The sequence below is a fragment of the Camellia sinensis genome, chromosome 9 (genome assembly GCF_055761805.1).
Source record: "Camellia sinensis isolate YWXY chromosome 9, ASM5576180v1, whole genome shotgun sequence".
In the NCBI taxonomy this organism is placed as follows: Eukaryota; Viridiplantae; Streptophyta; class Magnoliopsida; order Ericales; family Theaceae; genus Camellia; species Camellia sinensis.
This window is the reverse complement of record NC_138969.1, coordinates 61,964,391-61,979,151: the sequence shown is the minus strand read 5'-3', so window position 1 is coordinate 61,979,151 and position 14,761 is coordinate 61,964,391. Positions and strand designations below refer to the sequence as shown.

Genomic DNA, 14,761 nt, shown 5'->3' with positions numbered 1-14,761 from the left:
ACTGATTTGGATTTTCTGTACATCCAAACAGGGCCCTTCCCGTTTTCAAACAGAAATAAACTAGTTTGGAATTAGTGCACACCCAAACAGGGCCCTTCCCGTTTTTTGCTATCTGTTTGAATTATTAACAGATTCAAATCTGTTTGAATTCAAAACCAACATGTATCATACCTGTTCAATTTAAAACCAAGAGCCACCATTACATCTATAAATAGGACCACCCTCATTTGATGTTTTTCATTCAGAAATTTCGTATTTCACCTCTGCTTATTCTATTCTTCATTTTGTTGCGTTTTATTTCTGAAAGAAGGAGTATAAACACTTAGTGTGTTCGTAAGGCAAACAATTTGCAGTGCTGCTATTGTTTGTGGTAGATCATTTCATCCTGGGAGATAGACGTCCAAATTCTGAAAGCACCGTGGAGAGGACGAATCTATCTTAAGGACACAGTGTCAAACACTGGACTTGATCAGAAACTAATTCGAAGAAATTAAATCAAGTAAGTTATTTAATTTATTTTCAGTGTTGTTTTTATTTATTAAAATCAGATTTAAATTTTGTTTTTGTAACAAAATAAAATCTGTTTTTATTTATTTATTTTTATTTCGAGTTTGATTTTTGTAATCAGACAAATTCTTTCCTTTTCTTTATTTTTTTAAATTCTAATTGTTGTTGTGTACACAATAGAATTAAATTTTTTAAATACAGTGAAGATTGTCCAACATCGTATCTATTGATTTGCTTTCCCTTTGTTTAATCTTTTGGAACTTCTTTGGCTTTAAGTTTTTCATTAATGTTTCTTTCTTTGCATGGAATTTTTCATTTTGGGTCTTAATTTATGTGTAAGTGAATAATTTAAGCTTTCTGGGTTAGAAATAAAGCTTGAATAGACATTCAGGTCATGTTTGTTTAGACGGACTGGATTAGCATTCCCATGACTAATAGTCTTAGGATTACGAATCCGTTGGATTATGTATCCTATCTTAACTAATAGTCAAGTTTAAAATAATTAGTCCGTACTTAAATTGTTTAACCAAACATCGGATTAATAATTTTATTGGACTATTAGTCCAATCCCAATCTCATGTCCACCCAAACAAACATGGCCTCAGGGTTTTGGATTTTATGTTCCATTTTGTGTTTTGATGGCTTAAAGATCCAAATTTGGCGGTAATTTATGCATTTTACTGGTTTTATGAGTCTGATTGTGTACTTTTATTTGGCTTTCTGTGATAATGTTTCATTTGTTTTGGAAGAAGGTAATTTCATACAAACTTAAAGGCATTTTATTGGAATTAATGGTTTGAATATTATGAAGCTTTTGGGGTTTATTGTTGTGTCGGGGTGAAACTCTTATTGTTAAAGTGGAAGGCAGTGGTGGTCGTTTAAGCAATTTAGCCACTCAAACCCCACACCACTGATTTATATGTATCTATGTATATGTTTTGTATATATAAGATTTAGAGTTGAATTGGGTTTCTATTATTTGCTGGAAATCCAAACAAGTTCCTATTTGAATTTTAATCTATGTGTGTGTGTGTATATATATATATATATATATATATGTATCTTAAATTTAGAAGGAAAGAAAAAAAGTTGTTCCCATGTTTGAATGTTAAATAGATTTAGAAATTAATTTATTTGAATTTTATTTTCTTTGTTTGAAATCAAAAATATGTTTGCATGTGTTTATATATATGTATCGGTTCATAGATATAAGATTTGAAAAATCAATTAAATTGGGTATTGCTTTGTTTGCAAGTTTTTTTTTTTACAATCATTGGATTGGGTGAGAATGGGTGACTTATACTTATTGAATATGAAGTTTATTCAAGTGCCTCTGTATTGGTATATATAGATGAATTCAAGACACTAGAGAGCATTATAGTGTGCCTTTGGTTTGAGTTTTTTGGAAATTAAGTTTTTTTATTTTTCGTGTCTTTTTGTTTTTAGTGAATATTTTTAAAATTTAAAATTTTTTTTTTTTTACTTTTTTAGATGCACCTTATTTAGATGTATCTAATAAGTAAAAAATTTGTGAAAAAAATATTTTTTAAAAATTAATAAATACATAAAAATATGAAAAATATACTAAATTCTCATATATTTTTTATGTGTATTTATGTTAGGTGTGTCTAAAAATTAAAAAAATTAGTAAAAACGAAAAAACATGAAAAATAAGAAAGTAGAATTTTCTGAAAAGTGTTTTTGGAAAACCAAGCAGTTTCTGTTAGTTGTGTGAACGGAAGTCCAAAAATGGGAAAATCTTTATATTATCAGTTAAAATAGGGAAGGTTTCTGTAATTATTAAAACTATAAGGGAGGTCCTTATATTTGTTAGAAATATCAGGAGAAATAAGTGTAATTTATCCTTTTCTTTTTTATTTTTTACTTCTCGGGTAAATAAAGGTAAATTTTGGGTAAATTGCATTGATTTCACCCTATATTTAAAATAAAGATATGTTTTATAAATTTAACAAAATTACATTAGATTCATTAAAATTTTCATTTTTATATATACTTTAATTTTGTTTTTATTAAAAACTCAATAGTCATATATAGAGATAGCAAAATATTCCGACCCTCTCTAACTCTAATAAAATGAGTTTGGAAGTTTCTCAATAGGGTATAATCAGATTTGGAGGTGAGATAATAAAATAAAATAAAATAAAATAAAAACCAATCAGTGTGTTTGGTTTAAGTTTTTTGAATTAAGTTTTTTGAAATTGAGTTTTTTGATTTTCATATTTTTTGTTTTAAGTAAATATTTTTAAAATTTTAAATAATTTTTTACTTTTTTAGATGCACCTTACTTAGATGTATCTAAAAAGTTAAAAATTTGTGAAAAAATATTTTTAAAAATTAATAAATACATAAAAATATAAAAAATGTACTGAATTCTCGTAATATTTTTGTATTTTTGGCAATTAGTGAATTTTTAAAAGGTTTTTTTCAAATTTTTTTTACTTTTTAGGTATATTTATATTAGGTATATCTAAAAATTAAAAAAAATTACTCAAAATATTAAAAAAATTCAGTAAAAACAAAAAAATACGAAAAATAAAAAAATATAATTTTCTAAAAAGTGTTTTTGATAAATAATAACCAAACATAGTAAATATAGTTTTGGGCCGGGTATGAAGAAGAATAATCTCGCACTCACTATTATGTGTATTATTAAATAGATGTCTCATTTTTTAACATATTTTTTAATAATATAAAATTATCCTTAAGATTTTATTTTTCTTCTATTTTATGATTTCTTGATACCACACTCAGGATTGGTTTGGGAAGTGAGTTGACTTTTTAGCTTTTTGACTTTTTTGACTATTTTAACTTAGGCTAAAAAGTTTGGTTTGGGAAGAATTTTTTGGCTTTTTTGACTTTTTTTTGTGAGAGAACAGTATAATGATTATGGGTTAGATATGATATTTTGTTTGTCGTGACTAAAATAGACTATTTTGTCTTTTATGACTAAAATAGTAAAAAAAACCCACAAAATCACTTCCCAAACGGTGCATCATTCTCTCTCCATGTATTCGACAGTTCTATTAAGCTCAATGCCAACACGAATTGTTACAAATCATTTATCATCTAAAGTTATAAAGTTACAACATCACATTATTAAAATTCAATACTAAAATATATAAGTTGTAAAGTTAAACTTGGTGGGTGGAGTCGGGATGGGGTGAGGTGGAGATAGAAGAGAGGTCTACATGCATCAAAAAAAAAAGAAAAAGAAGAGAGGTCTACGCTGGAAAGGTTAGGTATGGGATAATGTTCACTAAACAGGGGTGAAAGTGGGGTAAATGTCCCTTAGCCTATACCTGTCTCGTTGTTATCCCTAGTCATATAAATAAAAAAATAATATTATTATCTCTTTTATATTTAAATATTTATTTTTATACCATTTATATTAGTTTCGATTTCTTTAGTCTTATTATAAAAAAATCAACATAATTATATCAAATTTTAAAATTTTAATATATTTTTTTAAAAATTTATAGTGTAGTTTACCCATATAATTTTGAGGATTTGGATAACTGAATAAGCGGGCATTTAAAAAGGATAAATAAAGGTAGAGAAATAACAAATTGGTGAAAAGATCAAAAATAAATATCAATTTCATGAGTTTAACTTTTAATAGGAAATTTTTTCATTAATTTGTGAATGTTTTCTTACCTTCCCCTAAAATAATATTTTCCAAACAAAACTTGCCGTATTAATTGACTAAATATGAAGTGTGAAGTCAAATTAACGGAAAAGATTGAAACATTCAAAAGTTTAGTATAACGGAATAGATTGAAACGAAATGCACATTCCACCTTTTCATTCTCTTATTCTTTTTATTTTATATCTTAGGTTAGGTGATATTTGTTTGGCGAATTAGGGAGTGGAATTGAATTGCTAATGAGATGGGTTTCACATTGGCTTATTTGGTAGTTTTTTTTATTAAGGCTGAGCATAGGATCATTCGACCCGTGAAAACTCAATCTAATTTGATTCGCGTATGTGCGGGTGATTTCGAACATGTAGTAGGGTCAAATGTTGTTTGAAATATTTTCATGTTTCGGGTTAAGGACAGATTACGGGTTTTACCCACATTCACACACATTCCACCCGCACTCATACTTTTTTTTTCTTCATAAAATTCTAAATAATCTTAATCTTCCATATTAGTAGATATATATACATACATAATATTATATATATATATATATATATATATAAATTATGTGTGTGCCAATTTCTGACCACACTGCCAAATTAGTACTTAGCTGGAGAGCACTGACAGAATAGATTAAGCCCGAGCGACCTGCAACAGAAAGAAGAAATTCCGACGGTGGTTTGTCCACCCGGGGGAACTCTGACGATCAAGTCAGTTATCTCTCAAAGATAGCAAAAATACTTAACTCACTATTCAAAATATAATTTGCGTACCTTAGACCCATGAGGGCGCCCTCCTTTTATAGCCAATACAATCCTCGTCCATCCGTTGCACTTGCCTTCTCAGTTCTATTTGGTCAGTATATGTATTCTCAGGACTCCATTAGTCTACTATCAACTATGTTCGTGCTTATCCCAGCAAAGCCTCTACCCTTAGCCACCTAACCACAAACTCCCCAGCTTCCCAGGGTAAAGACCACAGCCAAGCTTGCTATCAGCCATGTTGTGCCTTCGTACTAAGCCCAAAGGGGCTTCCTTAGTCCTACTTGTGCGACTAAGGCAGGTCCATGACTTGGGTAATGGAAAGGGAGTCCTTTATGCTCAGGCTACCCTGCTCCATCTTCGCAGGATCACCGCAATAGACTGGTATCTCTAGGCCTGCTATCAGCTCCAACCAGTAAGTCTTGGGGCCTGCTATCAGCCCTAGGCTAATAATGCCTTGGGGCCTACTATCAGCACGAAGCAATAGCCTTTAATTGTAGAAGGAAAGCTTTTTCCAAAGGCTGCTATCACCTTGGTGGGATATTCCCTCTGCAAGTTGGTTGTGGCGGCTATAGTTGCTGCGGCAATCATTTCTCGTAGCAAGTTCAAATGACAAGACCGACAATATTAGAGACGGCGGCGCTGACAAAATGCCTCCGCAACTTGGGCGCTACAAGTACTGCCTTTGCAACTTAGTTGCATCGATTTTCTCCTTCCCTCAGCAACTCCAGATGGTTGTAGTACCGACATTACTTGGAATGGCGGCGCTGGGGCGAAGTGCCTCCGCAACTTGACTGTCGTCTCTGCAACTTAGTTGCGTCGGCTTTTTCTTTCCCTCAGCAACTTCGGCTACCGAAGATATTAGGAACGGCGGCACTGAGGCAAAGTGCCTCAGTAACTTTCCCGCTGCATGTGTTGCGTCTGCAACTTGACCGTTGCATGTGTTGCCTCTGCAACTTGACTTAGGCATTTTCCTTCATGGAGTCCATTTGGACCTTTCACGGATCGGACCTGCTTCAGCCCATTATTGGCCCACTTTCTTTGGGCTTTAGCCCATGCTCCTTCAGTCATTCCTAGTTGCCTTAAAGGGGCGACCCCAGCATTTAGGCCCATACTTAATTTGGGGTTTAATTTCTGACCCTCTACACCCTCGCATGGGATGGGATTGACAAATCAATCTCTTGGATTAAAGACTGAAATACACTTTTGCCCTAAATTGTTGCTATGATATTACTAATTTCGTGGTATATAAACAAATGTTCTTTTATCTTACATCTCTAATTTAATACCACCACATTACTAATTCCTTCACTCAATCTTACCGTACTCATAATCTCATTCAACCTAATCGCCAAACAAACATGGCCTTAGAACCATTCCAACACAAGAGACGAAATGGACATCTAAGCAGTTTTACTAGTGAAGTTTTATTTTTGTGTCTCTAACATGCTCTTCATCAAAAGAGACATTTTACCTGTTTTCATTGAACTTTTCTCAAATTGAAATTTGAACTTATGAGAATTTGAAAGGCTCATGAAACCATCGCAGATCTCATTTCAATCCAACAATCGTTCAGTTTTAAATCAATCTGATAATTTTCTATTTCGAATTACTTAATTTTAAAAAAATAGAAGATAAATATATGTTTAAAAATAAATCTATTATTACTTTTATAATTGCAATAATTTGTCAAAGCTTTTGAGAAGTGTGGTAGATTTCTGCGAGTTTGTTTCTCTCTTGTCAAATGCCTTGGGAATAAGATAGCACACCGCTTGGTAGAATGGCAATTTCTTCATGAGTAATGTTAGAGATCTTAAAAGTTTTATTAAAATTTTTATCAAATATCTCACATGAGTGTGAGACTCATATAGGACTCACATGATGTAGGTCTCACATCCATATGAGACATTTGATAAAAAATTTAGTAAAACTTCTGAGATCTCTAATATTTTTCTTTCTTTACCGGGATTATCTGTTTGGATGAATAATGTACCTCCAACTCTGTCTTTTCTCATTGTCATTTTTTTTTTTTTTTGGATACAATGGAAAATAAAACCCAAAATAAAGGACTAGACCCTCTCTCTACCCAACTTCAGCATGTCTGCAACTAGCAGCTTCTTAATCTCAGTAGAAGGGTCATTAACAACTAAGATGTCTTCAGGTTGAGCAGCTCCCAATTTGGCTAGAGCATCCGCGCAGAGATTTCCTTCACGATAAACATGTTGGGTAGTGCACTGGCAGCCATTGAATATGATCCTCGCATCTTCTATCGGACCTTTGTACATGTGTTTCTCTCCAGGGTCTTCTACAAGTAGCTTCACAACTTCTTGGGCTTCAGTTTCCACAATCACTTTTTTTTTTTTTTTTTCTTTCCCTAAATCTTCTTTTTCAGCAATGAAATTACCTGTTCTAAAATAAATAAATAAATAATAATAATAATATTTTGTAGTACAAGTCTTTTTCTATGTCCTTGGTGTAAAGGGATTGTTTGATAGATTATCTAAATAAATATATTTTTAACTTTTTACGAAAAGATATATAGAAAAATAAAAAAGTGATATAATCTAAATAAGTACACTTAGAGTATCTGCATCAGCCTCTTCAAATTTTTAGTCAAATTTAATCCAAAATTCATTTTTTCTATTTTAACTAGTCACCTTTTTAGTATTCACTGTATCAAACTCTCTATTCTAACTGAATCTTATTAAAATATTAATTTCTTATTGTATTTGTTATTCTTTCTTTTTTTTATTAAATTGATGAGGTGCCACCCAAACAATTCTTAAAAAAAAAAAAAAAAAAAAATGCCACTGACCGATCAACCAGTTAGGCTAATTTTGGACATTTTTTTTCTTCTGCTACAGGTACTCACAGGACATCCGAGTGGACAGCCGGTTTAAAGATTTTGGTCCAGTTTTACTCTAGAAAATATAATAAAAAATAATGTAGTTAATGAACAGTGCCTCTTTGTTTTTGTTGAGGTATTGTAGCAAATTTAACAAAAAGTTAATTTACAAAAAATTTGTTGAGGCAAATGGAGGAAGGATTTAATGTTGATGCTCTCTACAATAGCTTCAAAACTATTGTAGAGAGTCTAATGCAGATGCTCTTAGTGCCTCTTATCCCCTTAAATTGTCCATTAGTTTGGCATCTCCAATTTGATATCATATTTAAATTTAAATAAAATTATTAAAATTTTTCTTCTCTTCTTAAACCAAATCGACATTAAGGCTATGTTTGGCATAAATTATTTTGGATATTTTAGCCAAAAAAATATAAAATAGGTTAAAAAATTACGACCATGCTACGTAGCTTGAAACCGCGGCTCGAAATCGCGGCTCGACACCAAAACGAAGTCGTTTTGGTGTCGAATTTTTTTTTTTTTCTTTCTTTCTTCCCTGGTTTTGTTATAGAACGAAGAAGAAGAAGAAGAAGAAGGGAGAAGAAGAGAAGGGAGGAGGAGGAGGGAGGGGAGGAGGAGGAGGAGGGAGGGGAGGGGGCCATAAAAACCAGTTGGAGGAGGAGGGGAGGCTGGGCAGATGACGGTGGTGCTGCGACGTCGGCGGGGCTGGGTAGACGACCGGGGCTGGGCGAGGCGACGGTCTGCTGCGACGATCGGCGACGACCCACGGCGACGAGCCCTCTCCTCTCTCTTTCTCCCTCTCTTCTCCTCTTCCCTCTCTTTCTCCCCTCTTCTTCCATTTTCGAGCCGTTTCGAGCTCGACCCTTTCGAGCTACGAGACATTTTCGAAAAAATTAATATGGCAAAATGTTATTGATAAAAAACTTTGCGGAACATAAACTAAAAACCGTTAAGGATTCAATTCCATACATGAAAACTATATGAATTTCTAATATACAAAATAAGTGAATACATACCTTGATCCATGATAGTATGAAATCCTATTTTAAGAAAAAGAAATCTTGAATGGAAGATCTTGATCTTTAAGTTCTTGACTTGCCTAAGATCTTCAAACCACTTCTCTCTCTCTAGGCGATGAGAGCCTTCATGTGGTGACAACTTAAGTTTTTTGATGGAGAGTATGGTTTGGGACTTTATACTATTTATACTAATATTCTTCCCATCAAAGAACCATTCATTCAATGAACTTCATTAAATAGATTAATGTATCTTATACATTCATGATACATAATGCATCTTTTATATTTAATGAATTCATTAGATAAGACTAATGTATCTTACATATTCATAATCGATACAATGTGCATCTCTAAGATTCATTCATAATGAATCCATCACATTCAATGTGCATCTCTAAGATTCATTCATAATGAATTCATCACATTCAATGTGCATTAGCATTAGTCTTCTATACATTGTATATATAGGTGCATTCATCAATAATTAGTCACCATCTAATTGATGTACATGTATCTTACTTAATGAGATGAATCTAGTATAATTATGCATAAGCCACATTAAGCCATATTTAGGAAAAATTCTTACAATCTCCCACTTGGCTTGCATGATTATATTACGTCACTAGATTATCATAATATGGCCAACGTTCTCCCACTAGAAGATTGCACCATCACCATTAGATTCTGTTCAATGAAATTATTAGCACCAAATCATCGTAGTCAGTGATTTACACATTGATCAAGACTGTACAATGGTTATAGTGTTAATATTTTCCATCAACATGAATAAGTGAATCTTAAAACACAGAGATGACATTAGCAACATAATGGTGATTAATGCTAATTCATCTATAACGGTCCCGTTGTTTACATCTTGTTCTAAATTGTGCACAAGTATGAAGAATGAAAACGACAAACATAATCATTATTAACAGAAGATGATTATAACATAACATTTATCATGAACATAATACACTCATTTCAAATATAAACATGATAAACTTTCTACTAAGCCCATGCGCGCAACATGTTCTTGAAAAAGCTTAGGCGTGAGACCTTTAGTTAAAGGATCTGCTAACATAAGTGTAGTACCAATATGAGATATGGAAACAGTCTGATTCAGAACCCTTTCTTTAACAATTAGATACTTGATATCAATATGCTTTGATCCTCCTGAAGTTTTGTTATTATTGGAGACCCGCACAGCAGCATCATTATCACAGTAAATCTGTAAGGGCTTCGAAATTGAATCGACAAGTTGTAATCCAGATATGAAATTCTTTAGCCATACTGCATGACATGTGGCTTCATAACATGCTATGAATTCTGCCTCCATAGTGGAAGAAGCTGTCAGAGTCTGCTTATGACTCTTCCATGAAATGGGTCCATTAGCAAGCATAAAAATGTACCCAGAAGTGGACTTTCGATTGTCTTTACATCCAGCAAAATCAGCATCTGAATAACCAACCACTTCAAGGCTGTCTGTTCTTTGATAAATGAGCATGTAATCCTTAGTGCCTTGTAAATATCGCAACACTTTCTTAATTGCTTTCCAATGATCAAGTCCGGGATTGCTTTGGTATCGACCCAGCATACCAACTACAATTGCTATGTCAGGACGTGTACAAACTTGAGCATACATAATGCTCCCAACTGCAGAGGCATAAGGAATTTCTTTCATTTGTTCCCTTTCTAAATTATTTTTGGGACACTGAAATTCACTAAATTTATCACCCTTAACTATAGGGGCAACACTACTTGAACAGTTCTGCATGTTGTACCTTTTAAGAACCTTTGCGATATAGGCTCTTTGGGACAATCCTAAAATACCACGAGACCTATCTCGGTGAATTTCTACCCTAATGACAAAAGAGGCTTCACCAAGATCTTTCATTTCAAAATTTCTCGTAAGGAATTTCTTTGTCTCATGTATCATTCCCAAATTATTACTAGCAAGCAATATATCATCAACATACAAAACTATAATGCAGATATTGCTCCCACTGATTTTAAGGTAGACACATTGATCAACCACATTATCCTTAAAATCAAATTTGGTGAGAACTTCATGAAATTTAAGATACCATTGTCGAGATGCTTGCTTTAGACCATATATGGACTTCTTAAGCCTACAAACCATATTTTCCTTGGTTTCATCCTGAAAACCTTCAGGTTGGTCCATGTAGACCACTTCATGCAAGTCACCATTCAAAAAAGCTGTTTTAACGTCTATTTGATGTAACTCTAAATCATAATGAGCTACTAAGGCCATGACTATTCTCAAGGAATCTTTATTAGAAACAGGAGAATAAGTTTCCTTATAGTCTATCCCTTCTTTTTGAGTGTATCCTTTAGCAACTAATCTGGCCTTGTATCGTTCGACATTACCTTTAGGATCACGCTTGGTTTTAAAAACCCATTTGCATCCAACAGTTTTGGCTCCCTTAGGCAATTCTACAAGATCCAAGACATTGTTGTCTTTCATGGATTTTAACTCATCTTTCATGGCATTTAACCATTGAGTTGCATTTCCATTTTTCATGGCTTGGGCATAAGAAACAGGATCGTTCTCCAAGCCTATATCACACTCATTTAGGTAAACCTCATAGTCATCTGATATGGCAGGTTTCTTTTCTCTTTGTGATCTGCGTAAAGGTTGTTCTGCAACTGGGACAACTTCTTTTTCAATGTGAGAAATCTCTTGTGTACCAATAGGTTCAGGTACAACAATTTCTTGGATAATCGTGGAAGGTGTAAAATCACAATTTTCCTCCGAAGAAATATTTTTGAGATTCATACTCCCACTAATGTTTTCATCCTCTAAGAACACGGCATTTCTAGTTTCAACAATTCTAGTGCTATGAGTGGGACAATAGAATCTAAAACCCTTTGATCTCTCAGGATATCCAATGAAATAACAACTTATAGTCCTAGGGTCTAATTTTTTTATTTGTGGGTTGAAAATTTTTGCTTCAGCAGGACAACCCCATACATGTAAATAATTCAAATTAGGTTTCCTACCAACCCACAACTCATAAGGAGTTACAAGCACAGCCTTACTAGGAACCCTATTAAGAACATGTACAGCAGTTTTTAAAGCTTCACCCCACAAGTAATCTGGCAAAGAAGAATTATTCATCATGCTTCTCATCATGTCCAAAAGAGTACGGTTTCGTCGCTCAGCTACACCATTTTGCTCAGGTGTACCAGGCATTGTGTAGTTAGCAACAATACCATTCTCAGCCAAAAATAAAGCAAAAGCACTTGGATTTTGACCCGACTCAGTGAATCTACCATAATATTCACCACCTCTATCAGATCTTACACTTTTAATTCGTCTGCCAAGTTGATTTTCAACTTCAGCTTTATAGAGTTTGAACATATCCAGTGCTTCTGATTTTTCACGAATAAGATACACGTAAGTATACATAGAAAAGTCATCAATAAAAGTAATAAAATATTTATGTCCAGAAATAGTTGGAACAGTAAAAGGACTACATATATCAGTATGAATTGTGTCTAATAATTCAGTAGTCCTAGTAGCACCCTTTTTCTTTGTCTTTGTGTATTTTCCTTTAATGCAATTCACACAAGTACTAAAATCAAAAAAATCAAGTGAACTTAAAATTCCATCTTTAATAAGACGTTCCATCATTTCTCTTGATATGTGGCCCAAGCGCTTATGCCACAACATGGATGAATTTTCATTCACTCGCTTTCTCTTTTTATTTACCAAGTCATTTACATTAAAGGATAAAAGAGATTATGCATAAGTGGAATCTAAATTCAATGAATAAAGATTACCATATAAAGTACCAGAACCAATCATATGAGAATTGTGAAATAAAGAGACTCTATTATTTCTAAACTTAAATTCATAACCATAAGAATCAAGTTGTGAAACAGAAATTAGGTTTCTAGTAAAAACAGGAACATAAACTGTGTTTACTAAATCTAAAATGAAACCAGAGTCTAAAATTAAACGGAGGGTGCCAATAGCCTCAGCGTCCACTTCTATTCCATTCCCAACCGTAATGGTTCGTTCTCCTTTATTTAATTTCCGACTTGTAAGGTATCTCTGCAAGGAATTTGTTATGTGAATACTTGCACCAGTGTCAATCCACCAAGAATTTGCTGGAACATCTACCAAAAGGGATTCATAAGACACAAAACATTGAGTGTTACCTTTCTTGTCCAACCAACTTTTAAAACCTAGACAATCCTTTCTTATGTGACCTTTCTTTCGACAGAAATGGCATCGAATCTTATTTTCTTCATTAGCCTTGTGAGTTTCATCATTTGCATTCTTCTTCTTCTTACTTTTGCCTTTCTTGAAAATCTTTTTGGTTGGACCCAAAGTGGTAAGGTGAGCCATATCAGGCTTTTCAGCTTTAAGCCTCTCTTCTTCTTGAACACACATGGCAATTAACTCGCTCATCTTCCACTTATCTTTCTGCGTATTATAATTGATCTTAAAAGGACCAAATTGCGCAGGAAGAGAAATCATAATGAAATGAACAAGAAAACCTTCAGAAATTTCCATGTCCATTCCCTTTAATTAAGAGGCCATGTCATTCATCTTTAAGATATGTTCACGAACACCACTCAAACCATCATATTTCATTGTCATCATTTTAATCATGAGAGTACTAGCAAGGGATTTGAAAGTTCCAATGAATTGTTCTTCAATAGATTTCATATAGCTCACTGCACTTTCAAAAACAGGAATTGCTCCTTGAATTGCAGGCGTAATTGAGCCTTTCATTATCATTAGACTTAAGCGATTAGAGCATTCCCATTTTTCATATAAAGCCATGTGTTCCTTAGAACTTGTATCATTAGGCTTTGTAGGAGCTGGCTCTCTTAATGCATAGTCTAAATCCATAATTCCCAAAACAATTCTAATTTGTTCCTTCCATTTCTTAAAATTAGTTCCACTCAAAGCTTCAATACCAGACAAGTAACTATTAATGGAAGTAGGATTCAATGCTGCAAACACATAATATCCATTACATAATATAATCAAGAAAACTACTTTTCACATCTCATAAAAATAACACCACAAGTTAAATATATCTAACTATAAAACATAATTAGTTAGATACGAAATCAAGTTATCCTTCCGTTGGGCCGAATAACAATATATTTTAACAATTCATAAAAGTAAATGAGATGACTAATAAAAATAAACAACATAAAATAAAATAAAACAATCATTAAGATCGTAACAAGTTTATCACCGTTGGGCAGAAAAACTCAATGTCTCTTATTTTATTTTACGACAATGCTACGTAGCTCAAATTTTGTGGCTCAAAAGTGGCTCAAATGGCCAAAACGACGTCGTTTTGAGTACAGAACAACATAAAAATGGCCAAAACGACGTCGTTTTGGCCATTTGACCCACTTTTGAGCCACAAAATTTGAGTTACGAGACATTTTCCTTTATTTTATTAACTAAAGCACGTGAGAAGTTTATCACCGTTGGGCAGAAAAACTTAATGCTATATTTATTATACTAATCATCTTGGTTGTTCAAACATACATAGTGTTGAACCTCCGTTGGGCTGATCAACAATGTTTCAACTCATAAGGTGTGTAACAAAACATTATAAGTGCATAAAACATTATCTTAATTACCACTTGTTCAATAATTTTCAATTTTTATTTTAATATCAATAGAATAAAAGATTGGCCAAAAATAAAAAAAAAAAATTGGACAAGTGTAAATCAAGGTTTTGCACTTGTTACACCGAACATCATCATAAAATGAAATTCATACTTATACGTTTCATGCATCAAAATTGAGAACCATGGCTCTGATACCAATTGATAGAAAACTTTGCGGAACATAAACTAAAAACCATTAAGGATTCAATTCCATACATGAAAACTATATGAATTTCTAATATACAAAATAAGTGAATACATACCTTGATCCATGATAGTATGA

The 14,761-nt window shown here is 33.0% G+C and overlaps 1 protein-coding gene across 1 annotated transcript; it reads right to left on the bottom strand.

Moving 5' to 3' along the window:
* Positions 1-13,369: 13,369 nt before the first annotated feature.
* Positions 13,370-14,751, bottom strand: LOC145799472 (uncharacterized). The gene is made up of 2 exons (XM_082889060.1): positions 14,742-14,751; positions 13,370-13,800 (listed from the first exon to the last, which is right to left on the bottom strand). Exons 1-2 carry the CDS (start codon positions 14,749-14,751, stop codon positions 13,370-13,372), a joined length of 441 nt encoding a protein of 146 aa, XP_082745186.1.
* Between the last annotated feature and the right edge of the window lie 10 nt (positions 14,752-14,761).